Source organism: Scyliorhinus torazame, chromosome 10 (assembly GCF_047496885.1).
Source record: "Scyliorhinus torazame isolate Kashiwa2021f chromosome 10, sScyTor2.1, whole genome shotgun sequence".
NCBI lineage: Eukaryota > Metazoa > Chordata > Chondrichthyes > Carcharhiniformes > Scyliorhinidae > Scyliorhinus > Scyliorhinus torazame.
In genome coordinates this window covers 181,898-195,139 of record NC_092716.1, presented here as the reverse complement: position 1 = coordinate 195,139, position 13,242 = coordinate 181,898, and the positions used below count along the sequence as shown (strand labels likewise).

The window sequence follows — 13,242 nt, the reverse complement described above, 5'->3', positions numbered from 1 at the left end:
GGAGAAGGGAGGGGAGAAGGGAGGGGGTAGGCTGAGGGGAGAAGGCAGGGGGTAGACTGAGGGGAGAAGGGAGGAGTTAGACTGAGGGGAGAAGGGAGGAGTTAGACTGAGGGGAGAAGGGAGGCGTTAGACTGAGGGGAGAAGGGAGGAGTTAGACTGAGGGGAGAAGGGAGGGGGTAGACTGAGGGGAGAAGGCAGGGGGTAGACTGTGGGGAGAAGGGAGGGGGAGACTGTGGGGAGAAGGGAGGGGTTAGACTGAGAGGAGAAGGGAGGGGTTAGACTGGGGAGAAGGGAGGGGTTAGACTGAGGGGAGAAGGGAGGGGTTAGACTGAGGGGAGAAGGGAGGGGTTAGACTGAGGGGAGAAGGGAGGGGTTAGACTGAGGGGAGAAGGGAGGGGTTAGACTGAGGGGAGAAGGGAGGGGTTAGACTGAGGGGAGAAGGGAGGGGTTAGACTGAGGGGAGAAGGAGGGGGTAGACTGAGGGGAGAAGGGAGGGGGTAGACTGTGGGGAGAAGGGAGGGGTTAGACTGTGGGGAGAAGGGAGGGGTTAGACTGAGGGGAGAAGGGAGGGGTTAGACTGAGGGGAGGGGTTAGACTGAGGGGAGAAGGGAGGGGTTAGACTGAGGGGAGAAGGGAGGGGTTAGACTGAGGGGAGAAGGGAGGGGTTAGACTGAGGGGAGAAGGGAGGGGGTAGACTGAGGGGAGAAGGGAGGGGTTAGACTGAGGGGAGAAGGGAGGGGTTAGACTGAGGGGAGAAGGGAGGGGTTAGACTGAGGGGAGAAGGGAGGGGTTAGACTGAGGGGAGAAGGGAGGGGTTAGACTGAGGGGAGAAGGGAGGGGTTAGACTGAGGGGAGAAGGGAGGGGGTAGACTGAGGGGAGAAGGGAGGGGTTAGACTGAGGGGAGAAGGGAGGGGTTAGACTGAGGGGAGAAGGGAGGGGGTAGACTGAGGGGAGAAGGGAGGGGGTAGACTGAGGGGAGAAGGGAGGGGTTAGACTGAGGGGAGAAGGGAGGGGTTAGACTGAGGGGAGAAGGGAGGGGGTAGACTGAGGGGAGAAGGGAGGGGGTAGACTGAGGGGAGAAGGGAGGGGTTAGACTGAGGGGAGAAGGGAGGGGTTAGACTGAGGGGAGAAGGGAGGGGTTAGACTGAGGGGAGAAGGGAGGGGTTAGACTGAGGGGAGAAGGGAGGGGTTAGACTGAGGGGAGAAGGGAGGGGGTAGACTGAGGGGAGAAGGGAGGGGGTAGACTGAGGGGAGAAGGGAGGGGTTAGACTGAGGGGAGAAGGGAGGGGTTAGACTGAGGGGAGAAGGGAGGGGTTAGACTGAGGGGAGAAGGGAGGGGTTAGACTGAGGGGAGAAGGGAGGGGTTAGACTGAGGGGAGAAGGGAGGGGGTAGACTGAGGGGAGAAGGGAGGGGTTAGACTAGTTTTTTTGCCAATGGAATACTTTACGATAAGTAACCGTTGTCGCAGCAACCCGTAACATCATTGAAACGGGAATTTGCTGAGTATTTGTCAAGTAAATAAAAGGACATGAGGGAAGAGCAAAGTGGTGAGATTGGAGTTATGGTTCCAGTCAAAGGGGCTAAACATAGACGGCGGAGGAGGCATGGACATTTATTCAGGAAGAGAAATTGGACTAGACTTGAGAAATTGCCCGGAGAGGGGTAGCGAGGTGGTGGCACAGAAATGTAAAGTGGGGAGAGGGGAGGGCTAATGTATAATAATGTTGGACGGGGAATTTTTCTCCCCTCGATGTGGGGGACATGAAGAAATGTGGGCGCCGGTGGAAAAGGGGACAGGGAAGGGAAATGAGGGAACTGCGCCATTAGGGGGGGCGGGGCCGAGAGGAAGGCGCGGGTATTTTCCCGCGCTATGGAAACTATGGCGGGGAAAAGGGCGCAGGAAGGAAGGGAGCCTCACACGCAGGGAGGTCAAAGGATGAAAGGGGGAAGCCGAGGTCAGCCTGAGATAGCTGACTTCCGGAAGTAATATGGGGGGAGTAATCAAGCTAGAGGGGGATCTAGGGGGCGGGGGGGGGGGATTAACTGGGTTGCTGCTGCTGAGAGTAAGGGGGAGATGATAAGAGACGAGGTGGTCGGGACGGGCGGGCGCCGTCTGGGGGACAGATGGGTGCGTGAGACCTGGGTGAGGAGTTGGTTTAAAAAAGGGGATGGCTAGTCGACGAGGGGGGGGGGGTAAATGGCCCCCCAACCCGGCTGATCACGTGGAATGTGAGAGGTTTAAATGGGCTGATTAAAAGGGCAAGGGTGTTTGCGCACTTAAAGAGATTGAAGGCGGACGTAGTTATGCTCCAGGAGACGCACCTGAAGTTGGCGGCTCAGGTTAGACTAAGGAAAGGATGGGTGGGACAGGTATTCCACTCAGGGTTGGACGCGAAAAACAGAGGGGTGGCAATTCTGGTGGGGAAACGTGTATCGTTCGAGGCTAAGACCATAGTGGTGGATAGTGGGAGCAGGTATGTGATGGTGAGTGGCAGATTGCAGGGTGAGGCGGTGGTGCTGGTGAACGTATATGCCCCGAACTGGGATGACGCGGGATTCATGAAGCGAATGCTGGGACGTATCCCGGACCTGGAGGTGGGAAACTTGTTAATGGGGGGGGACTTTAACACAGTGCTTGACCCAGGGCTGGACCGGTCCAGCTGGCGGACGAGGGAGCCAATTAAATATACATTTGTCTCTGGCCCATGCGGAAGGGTGAGGGGATGTATCGAAAGATACCTGGAGGTCAATGACAATGGATACCTGGAGGTCAATGACGATGGGGAGGTCCAGATGGGAGTTGTATGGGAAGCGTTGTAGGCGGTGGTTAGAGGAGAGCTGATTTCCATCAGAGCCCACAAGGGGAAACAAGAGTGTAAAGAAAGAGAGAGATTAGTAGGGGATATTTTGAGGGTGGATAGGAAGTATGCGGAGGCCCCAGACGAAGGGCTATACAGGGAAAGACGAAGATTACAGACGGAGTTTGACCTGCTGACCACGGGAAAGGCAGAGACACAGTGGAGGAAGTCACGGGATACAATATGAATATGGGGAAAAGGCGAGCCGGTTGCTGGTCCAACAACTTCGGAAGAGGGGGGAGGCGAGAGAGATTAGTGGAGTTAGGGACAAAACGAGAAAGGTGGAGCAGAGAGCAGGGAAAGTGAACGAGGTGTTCAAGACATTCTATGAGAGGCTGTACAAATCCCAACCCCCGGAGGAGAAAGAGGGAATGAGACACTTTTTGGACCAGCTTGAGTTCCCGAGTGTGGAGGGGCAGGAGGTGGCAGGTCTGGGGGCGCAGATTGAGGTGGGTGAGGCCCAGAGGTGGGCAATTTAGCGTGTTCAATCTACCTACCTTGCACATCTTTAGGTTGTGGGGGCGAAACCCACGCAAACACGGGGAGAATGTGCAAACTCTACACGGACAGTGACCCAGAGCCGGGATTGAACCTGGGACCTCGGCGCCGAGCGGCAACAGGGCTAACCCATTGCGCCACCGTGCTGCCCTAAATTTATTTAAAAAAATTAATATTGACCGGGATTTAACACCATCACAGTCCGTTTCTTTTTTTAAATAAAATTTAGAGTACCCAATTCATTTTTTCCAATTAAGGGGCAATTTAACGTGGCCAACCCACCTACCCTGCACATCTTTTGGGTTGTGGGGGCGAAACCCATGCAACACGGGGAGAATGTGCAAACTCCACACGGACAGTGACCCAGAGCCGGGAACGAACCTGGGACCTCGGTGCCATGAGGCAGCAGTGTTATCCACTGCGCCACCGTGCTGCCCTACAGTCTCCGCTTCTGTCCACCCTCACTGTGTAAGTCGAGACCCTGTACATTGTAAACCTCAATGTCTAAACTTCACATCTTCATACGCAAATAATGCCTTGTGTTAAACTCAGGAGCCAATTAAATATACATTTGTCTCTGGCCCATTTGAGATTAATTTCTTGGCTCATTCAAAGAGCACAAATTTGTTGCCGCTCCTCATTCCTGCAGTGATTCTAGGCCTGTCCCACATCAGGCTGGCGTTGAATATTTTCCCATTTATTTGTGGACTTTGTGCTATGCGTCTGTCCAGTTTGTCCAGATTTGTTTTCATTTAATTTCACTTATGCTGCATAATGTATTTTCTCTTCCTCACTGTCTTAGGAAATCCTGGGGATATCCTCCCAATCAGCAAAAAGCCAGTGAAACTTCTGCAATTAAAAAACAAGGTGTGTGGGAAGAACTGAACAGTTTTGGCACTGACTTTAGCAATAGATGTTTTAAACACTGATTGGGTCTGTGTGATGTTTTTGTGATATCATGATAAACATAGCTTGACATCCTTTGCACAGTGCACACTCTGGGAGTCACGCCCCTCTATGCTGACAGAAATAGGGATAGGAGTACGCCGGTCTGCTCCTCGAACTTGCTCTGCCTGTCAATTGGATCATGGCTGGTCTGAGTATCAGATTTTTGGCCTTAACAACAAATTCTGCTGCCTGTCCCATAACTGCCTTGTAGATCAGAAATCTGTCTAACTTCGTTTTAACTGCATTCAAAGATGAACCACCCTTCAAGAAAATAAATTCTTCCTAACTCTGTCTTGATTGGGAGATCCGTCACTTTTAGACTATGACCACAGTTGTAGATTTCCCCATGAGAAGGACCATCCTCACAGTATCCACCCTGTGACGCCCTGTCCGAATCTTCCATGTTTCTCTCAGATCATGTCTTATTCTTCTAAACTCCAATGAGTATAAGCCCACACTGCTCGATCATTCCTCATAAGACAACCCATGCATCCCCTCAATTACCCGAGTGAAACTTCTCTGAAATACTTTAAATGTGCTGGGCTCAGAAACCCTAACTAACCCTAACCCACCCCCCAGCGTGGGCCGGTACTGAGCTCACTAACCCTAACCCACCCCCCAGCGTGTGCCGGTACTGAGCTCACTAACCCTAACCCACCCCCCAGCGTGTGCCGGTACTGAGCTCACTAACCCTATCCCACTCCCCAGCGTGTGCCGGTACTGAGCTCACTAACCCTAACCCACCCCCCAGCGTGTGCAGGTACTGGGCTCACTCACCCTTGCCCACCCCCAGCGTGTGCCGGTACTGAGCTCACTAACCCTAACCCACCCCCCAGTGTGTGCCGGTACTGAGCTCACTAACCCTATCCCACTCCCCAGCGTGTGCCGGTACTGAGCTCACTAACCCTAACCCACCCCCCAGTGTGTGCAGGTACTGAGCTCACTAACCCTAACCCACCCCCCAGCGTGTGCAGGTACTGGGCTCACTCACCCTTGCCCACCCCCAGCGTGTGCCGGTACTGAGCTCACTAACCCTAACCCACCCCCCAGCGTGTGCCGGTACTGAGCTCACTAACCCTAACCCACCCCCCAGCGTGTGCAGGTACTGGGCTCACTCACCCTAACCCACCCCCCAGCGTGTGCAGGAACTGAGCTCACTAACCCTAACCCACTCCCCAGCGTGTGCAGGAACTGAGCTCACTAACCCTAACCCACCCCCCAGCGTGTGCCGGTACTGAGCTCACTAACCCTAACCCACCCCCCAGTGTGTGCAGGAACTGAGCTCACTAACCCTAACCCACTCCCAGCGTGTGCCGGTACTGGGCTTAGTCTGCTGGTGCTGATTTTGGTTCTGTCTTGTCACTTTTCCTATGTAGGGTTGTGACCACATACGGTGCTGTGCGCTCTCTCTCTGTGGGACCTGGATTGCATTCTCGACCATCTACAGAGTCCGTCTTTATCGACTGCAGTATGAAAATGATTCAGTCACAGTTAATGCGGTAGGCCAGATGTCAGGGTTGTGAGATAGAAAATTGTAGTGTGAGGTGGTGGGAGGATTTTTGAGGTGTGTTGTCATATTGCAACTTGGTTTGAATAAAGGTGGGGTGGGGGGGGGGGGGGGGAGGTGTGTGTGAGACACGATCTATGTAACGTTTTTGTGTGTGTGTGAGACAAGCGGTTTGATGGATATAGGTTGGGCTGGGAGTTGGTGGGGTCCTGAGTGAGTTGGTGAGGATGGTGTACAAGTGATTTCTGGTTGTGTACACCTTTTCCCTTCCACAGGCCTCGCGATTTGTGAAGACTCTGCAGCCGGCTCATCAGTTGCTGTTTTCTGCTCATTCTGCCCAGCTGTTTGTTGCTTCGGATTACAATCGCATTCAGGTCGTGGATCTAGTGACGCTGAGTTCCAAACGCACACACACCCTCACATCCAAATCCGGTGAGCTTCCTCAGACTGTTTTGGATGTTGCAAGTTCCACACCCAGCTTAACATTCACGTGTAAAGGCCATGGTCTCTGAACTGGGCCATGAGAAATTATCCCCTTTTGGCTGTCAATGTCAGGATACTTCCTTCTGCACGTGTTCAAACTGTGTCATGCCAACATTCCGTGCTCCCCTGAAGGTGCTGACTCTCAGTGGGGGACAGTTCCTGAAGGCGCTGACTCTCAGTGGGGGACAGTTCCTGAAGGTGCTGACTCACTGAAGGACAGTTCCTGAAGGTGCTGACTCTCACTGGGGGACAGTTCCTGAAGGTGCAGACTCTCCCTGGGGATCAGTTCCTGGAGGTGCTGACTCTAACTGGGGAACAGTTCCTGTAAGTGCTGACTCTCACTGGGGTACAGTTCCTGTAAGTGCTGACTCACTGAGGGACAGTTCCTGAAGGTGCCGACTCTCCCTGGCGGACACAGTTCCTGAAGGTGCTGACTCTCACTGGGACACAGTTCCTGAAGGTGCTGACTCTCACTGGGGGACAGTTCCTGAAGGTGCTGACTCTCACTGGGGATCAGTTCCTGGAGGTGCTGACTCTAACTGGGGAACAGTTCCTGTAAGTGATGACTCTCACTGGGGTACAGTTCCTGTAAGTGCTGACTCACTGAGGGACAGTTCCTGAAGGTGCTGACTCTCCCTGGCGGACACAGTTCCTGAAGTTGCGAACTCTCACCAGGGTACAGTTCCTGAAGGTGCTGACTCTCACTGGGACACAGTTCCTGGAAGTGCTGACTCCCACTGGGGGACAGTTCCTGAAGGTGCTGACTCTCCCTGGGGGACAGTTCCTGAAGGTGCTGACTCTCACTGGGACTCAGTTCCTGAAGGTGCTGACTCTCAGTGGGGGACAGTTCCTGAAGGTGCTGACTCTCACTGGGAGACAGTTCCTGAAGGTGCTGACTCTCACTAGGGTACAGTTTCTGAAGGTGCTGACTCTCACTGGGAGACAGTTCCTGAAGGTGCTGACTCTCACTGGGGTACAGTTTCTGAAGGTGCTGACTCTCATTGGGGAACAGTTCCTGAAGGTGCTGACTCACTGAAGGACAGTTCCTGAAGGTGCTGACTCTCACTGGGGTACAGTTCCCGAAGGTGCTGACTCTCACTGAGGGACAGTTCCTGAAGGTGCTGACTCTCACTGGGGTACAGTTCCTGAAGGTGCTGACTCACTGAAGGACAGTTCCTGAAGGTGCTGACTCTCAGTGGGGGACAGTTCCTGAAGGTGCTGACTCACTGAAGGACAGTTCCTGAAGGTGCTGACTCTCACTGGGGTACAGTTCCTGAAGGTGCTGACTCTCACTGAGGGACAGTTCCTGAAGGTGCTGACTCTCACTGGGGTACAGTTCCTGAAGGTGCTGACTTTCCCTGGGGGACAGTTCGTGAAGGTGCTGACTCTCACTGGAACACAGTTCCTGAAGCTGCTGACTCTCACTGGGGGACAGTTCCTGAAGTTGCTGACTCTCACTGGGGGACTGTTCCTAAAGGCGCTGACTCTCACTGGGAGACTGTTGAACAAATTTGGATGGTCTTTTGTTTTTTTTTGTGTCAGATATAGACTTTCGCTTTTTGTTTCTGTAGATTCCCTCGAGGCTGTTCACCTGTTAGCAGCCAGTGCAGATGGTAACTGGCTGGCAGCTGCGAATTACGGCTGTGAAATCAGCATCTATAACCTGAAGCAGTTAAAGGTGGGGACTAAATTCATCAGCTAATGACAATGTAAGGGGGTGACAGAGCTGATTTATCAGGGTGGCAGAGATGTAATCCTGGGTGTGAGGGTCAGAGTTGGCAATACCTGGGACGGTGATGGAGGGTAATGCTGAGTATGAGCTTATAGTGATGGAGGGTACTTGTGTTATCCCCTCTAATAACCCAAGGTAAGGTTGGGTATGGGAGTGTTGATGGGGGAGGTTAATGAGGGGTAACAAGGTAATGGCCAGGTAAAGGGCAGTGACAGGTTGATTAATGGTATGGGGGGGCTTGACACAGGTGTTCAGGCAGGTGCTGGTATCAGTAGGAGATGGAGGATGGGGCAAGAGGTGGTGTCAGGAGGGTGGGGGCATGGAGTGGGAGGGGAAGGAGGGGTAGATGTTGGTGGGGAGGGAGAGTTGGGTGAGGCTTGTGACTCTTCACTGATGGATTCCTCTTCCTTTCAGCATTACTGCACAGTTCCGGTCTATAACCAACTCCCCACTGCCATCGCCATTAATCCACAAACCAACAACCTGATCACTGTTCATGCAGATCACCAGGTATGACCATCTGTAGCAAGTGTGAACACAGTCCACATTGATGGCGTCCAATCTGTGGACCGGGCTGTCACATTCTCTGCTATCCTTTCAAAATTTAACAGGTGACCCAAAACCTGGCAACATGGTAAACAATGAGTAAAGTAATAGGTTTCAGGAGGAGACAGCCAGACAGACAAAATAGTCCCAGTGAGAGTCAGCACCTTAAGGAACTGTATCCCAGTGAGAGTCAGCACCTTCAGGAACTGTATCCCAGTGAGAGTCTGCACCTTCAGGAACTGTGTCCCAGTGAGAGTCAGCGCCTTCAGGAACTGTCCTCAGTGAGAGTCAGCGCCTTCAGGAACTGTGTCCCAGTGAGAGTCAGCACCTTCAAGAACTGTGTCCCAGTGAGAGCCAGCACCTTCAGGAACTGTCCTCAGTGAGAGTCAGCACCTTCAGGAACTGTGTCCCAGGGAGAGTCTGCACCTTCAGGAACTGTCCCCCAGTGAGAGCCAGCACCTTCAGGAACTGTGTCCCAGGGAGAGACAGACACGTGGCACAGCAGCTTTAATGCCGGAAAGTGTGAAGTGATACGGGGCAGCACGGTAGCATTGTGGATAGCACAAATGCTTCACAGCTCCAGGGTCCCAGGTTCGATTCCGGCTTGGGTCACTGTCTGTGTGGAGTCTGCACATCCTCCCCGTGTGTGCGTGGGTTTCCTCCGGGTGCTCCGGTTTCCTCCCACAGTCCAAAGATGTGCGGGTTAGGTGGATTGTCCAAAATTGCCCTTAGTGTAGGGTGGGGTTACTGGGTTATGGGGATAGGGTGGAGGTGTGGACCGTGGGTAGGGTGCTCTTTCCAAGAGCCGGTGCAGACTCGATGGGCCGAATGGCCTCCTTCTGCACTGTAAATTCTATGAAATAAATTTTGACAGAAGAATGAGGGGCAAAATGAACAAAATGGTGCAATTGTAAAAGTGTCGCAGCAACATGGGCAAGGGGGAAGAACCATAGAATTCCTACTGTGCAGAAGGAGGCCATTCAGCCCATCAGGTCTGTACTGACCCTCTGAAAGAACACCCTACCTCGGCCCACTGCCCACCTCTATCCCCATAACCTAACCTTTTGGACACTAAGGGGCAATTTGCGTGGCCAATCCACCTAACCTGTGGGAGGAAACCGGAGCACCAGGAGGAAACCCACGCAGATACGGGGAGAACGTGCCGACTCCACTCATTCACCCGAGGCAGGAATTGAACCCGGGTCCCTGGAACTGTGAGGCAGCAGTGCTAACCCCTGTGCCACCGTGCTACCCTCATTCATTCATGTGATGTAGGTGCCTCTGGCTGGGCTGCATTTATTGCACAACCCTGAGGGAAATTAACAGTCAACCACATTGCTGTAGGTCTGGAGTCACATGCAGGCCAGACCAGGTAAGGACGGCAGATTTCCTTCCCTAAAGGACATTTGTGAACCAGATAGATTTTTACAACAATGGTTTCATGGTCATTGTTAGACTTTTCATTCCAGATTTTTTTTAAATTGAAGTCAAATTTCACCACCTGACAGGATTCTAACCCGGGTCTGCCGAGCATTACCCTGGGCCTCTGGATTACTTGCCCACTGAGAATACTACAGCCTCCCCATTTTACTTTACAAGAAGTATATGGGATTCTTGTCTTTATTAATAAAGGCACCCAGTATGAAGGAATTCTGTTAAATCTTTATAAACATTGCTCAGGCCACAGCTGTAGTATTGTACCAATTCTGGGTATTACCTTTTTGGAAGAGCATTGAAGCCTTGGAAATATCTGGGGGTGCACCCAAACAAATCTTTGAAGGTGGCAGGACAGGTTGAGAAGATAATCGTTCCTGAGTTTTCTCACGGAGGTGTGATAAATTTTGTTTCGACCTCAACTGCTGCATTTTGTTCAATTCTGGGCACCGAACGTCTGGAAGAATGGCAGGAGAGCGAGAGAGAGTGGAGAAAATTTACTTGGATATTACCTGGGATGAGGGAATTTGATTATTGTAAAGAGACTGGAAAGGCTGTAATTGTTGTCCTTGGAGCAGAGAAAGTCGAGAGGGACTTTGATAAACTACTCGTCATCCTGTGACAGAAAGATAAGAAACCAGAGCACGGTAGCACAAGTGGCTAGCACTGTGGCTTCACAGCGCCACGGTCCCAGGTTCGATTCCCCGCTGGTCACTGTCTGTGCGGAGTCTGCACGTTCTCCTCGTGTCTGCGTGGGTTTCCTCCGGGTGTTCCGAAGGTTAGATGGGGTTATTGGGTTACGGGGATAGGGTGGAAGTGAGGGCTTAAGTGGGTCAGTGCAGACTCGATGGGCCGAATGGCCTCCTTCTGCACTGTATGTTCTACGTGTTCAGAGAGCAGAAATTTAAGATGATTGGCTAAAGAACCAGAGGTGTTCTGAGCAAACACCTGCACAGTGAGTTACCTGCAGAGCAAACACCTGTGCAGTGAGTTACCTGCTGAGGAAACACCTGCGCAGTAAGTTACCTGCTGAGGAAACACCTGCGCAGTGAGTTACCTGCTGAGGAAACACCTGCACAGTTACCTGCTGAGCAAACACCTGCACAGTGAGTTACCTGCTGAGCAAACACCTGCGCAGTGAGTTACCTGCTGAGGAAACACCTGCGCAGTGAGTTACCTGCTGAGGAAACACCTGCGCAGTGAGTTACCTGCTGAGGAAACACCTGCACAGAGTTACCTGCTGAGCAAACACCTGCACAGTGAGTTACCTGCTGAGGAAACACCTGCACAGTGAGATACCTGCTGAGGAAACACCTGCGCAGTGAGTTACCCGCTGAGCAAACACCTGCGCAGTGAGTTACCTGCTGAGCAAACACCTGCACAGTGAGATACCTGCTGAGGAAACACTTGCGCAGTGCGTTACCAGCTGAGCAAACACCTGCGCAGTGAGTTACCTGCTGAGCAAACACCTGCACAGTGAGATACCTGCTGAGCAAACACCTGCGCAGTGAGTTACCCGCTGAGCAAACACCTGCGCAGTGAGTTACCTGCTGAGCAAACACCTGCGCAGTGAGTTACCTGCTGAGGAAACACCTGCGCAGTGAGTTACCTGCAGAACAAACACCTGCGCAGTGAGTTACCTGCTGAGCAAACACCTGCACAGTGAGTTACCTGCTGAGCAAACTCCTGCACAGTGAGTTACCTGCTGAGGAAACACCTGCTCAGTGAGTTACCTGCTGAGGAAACACCTTCTCAGTGAGTTACCTGCTGAGGAAACACCTGCTCAGTGAGTTACCTGCTGAGGAAACACCTGCACAGTGAGTCACCTGCTGAACAAACACCTGCGCAGTGAGTTACCTGCTGAGCAAACTCCTGCGCAGTGAGTTACCTGCTGAGCAAACACCTGCGCAGTGAGTTACCTGCTGAGGAAACACCTGCGCAGTGAGTTACCCGCTGAGCAAACTCCTGCACAGTGAGTTACCTGCTGAGCAAACACCTGTGCAGTGAGTTACCTGCTGAGCAAACACCTGCACAGTGAGTTACCCGCTGAGCAAACTCCTGCACAGTGAGTTACCTGCTGAGGAAACACCTGCGCAGTGAGTTACCTGCTGAGGAAACACCTGCGCAGTGAGTTACCTGCTGAGCAAACACCTGCACAGTGAGTTACCTGCTGAACAAACACCTGCGCAGTGAGTTACCTGCTGAGCAAACACCTGCACAGTGAGTTACCCGCTGAGCAAACTCCTGCACAGTGAGTTACCTGCTGAGGAAACACCTGCGCAGTGAGTTACCTGCTGAGCAAACTCCTGCACAGTGAGTTACCTGCTGACGAAACACCTGCGCAGTGAGTTACCCGCTGAGCAAACTCCTGCACAGTGAGTTACCTGCTGAGGAAACACCTGCGCAGTGAGTTACCTGCTGAGCAAACACCTGCACAGTGAGTTACCTGCTGAGGAAACACCTGCGCAGTGAGTTACCCGCTGAGCAAACACCTGCGCAGTGAATTACCCGCTGAGCAAACTCCTGCACAGTGAGTTACCTGCTGAGGAAACACCTACACAGTGAGTTACCTGCTGAGGAAACACCTGCACAGTGAGTTACCTGCTGAACAAACACCTGCGCAGTGAGTTACCTGCTGAACAAACACCTGCGCAGTGAGTTACCTGCTGAGCAAACACCTGCGCAGTGAGTTACCTGCTGAACAAACACCTGCGCAGTGAGTTACCTGCTGAGGAAACACCTGCGCAGTGAGTTACCTGCTGAACAAACACCTGCGCAGTGAGTTACCCGCTGAGCAAACACCTGCACAGTGAGTTACCTGCTGAGCAAACTCCTGCACAGTGAGTTACCTGCTGAGGAAACACCTGCTCAGTGAGTTACCTGCTGAGGAAACACCTGCTCAGTGAGTTACCTGCTGAGGAAACACCTGCTCAGTGAGTTACCTGCTGAGGAAACACCTGCACAGTGAGTCACCTGCTGAACAAACACCTGCGCAGTGAGTTACCTGCTGAGCAAACTCCTGCGCAGTGAGTTACCTGCTGAGCAAACACCTGCGCAGTGAGTTACCTGCTGAGGAAACACCTGCGCAGTGAGTTACCCGCTGAGCAAACTCCTGCACAGTGAGTTACCTGCTGAGCAAACACCTGTGCAGTGAGTTACCTGCTGAGCAAACACCTGCACAGTGAGTTACCCGCTGAGCAAACTCCTGCACAGTGAGTTACCTGCTGAGGAAAC

At 52.7% G+C, this 13,242-nt stretch overlaps 1 protein-coding gene across 1 annotated transcript in view; it reads left to right on the top strand.

Annotated features, from left to right (window-relative positions):
* The window catches only part of utp4 (UTP4 small subunit processome component), a 37,746-nt gene that overhangs the window by 19,761 nt on the left and 4,743 nt on the right, over positions 1-13,242 (top strand). The window contains exons 7-11 of the mRNA XM_072517708.1: positions 4,161-4,225; positions 5,683-5,805; positions 6,089-6,245; positions 7,868-7,974; positions 8,443-8,538. Coding sequence (XP_072373809.1) covers positions 4,161-4,225; positions 5,683-5,805; positions 6,089-6,245; positions 7,868-7,974; positions 8,443-8,538 — 548 coding nt within the window. The remainder of the gene's footprint in view (positions 1-4,160; positions 4,226-5,682; positions 5,806-6,088; positions 6,246-7,867; positions 7,975-8,442; positions 8,539-13,242) is intronic.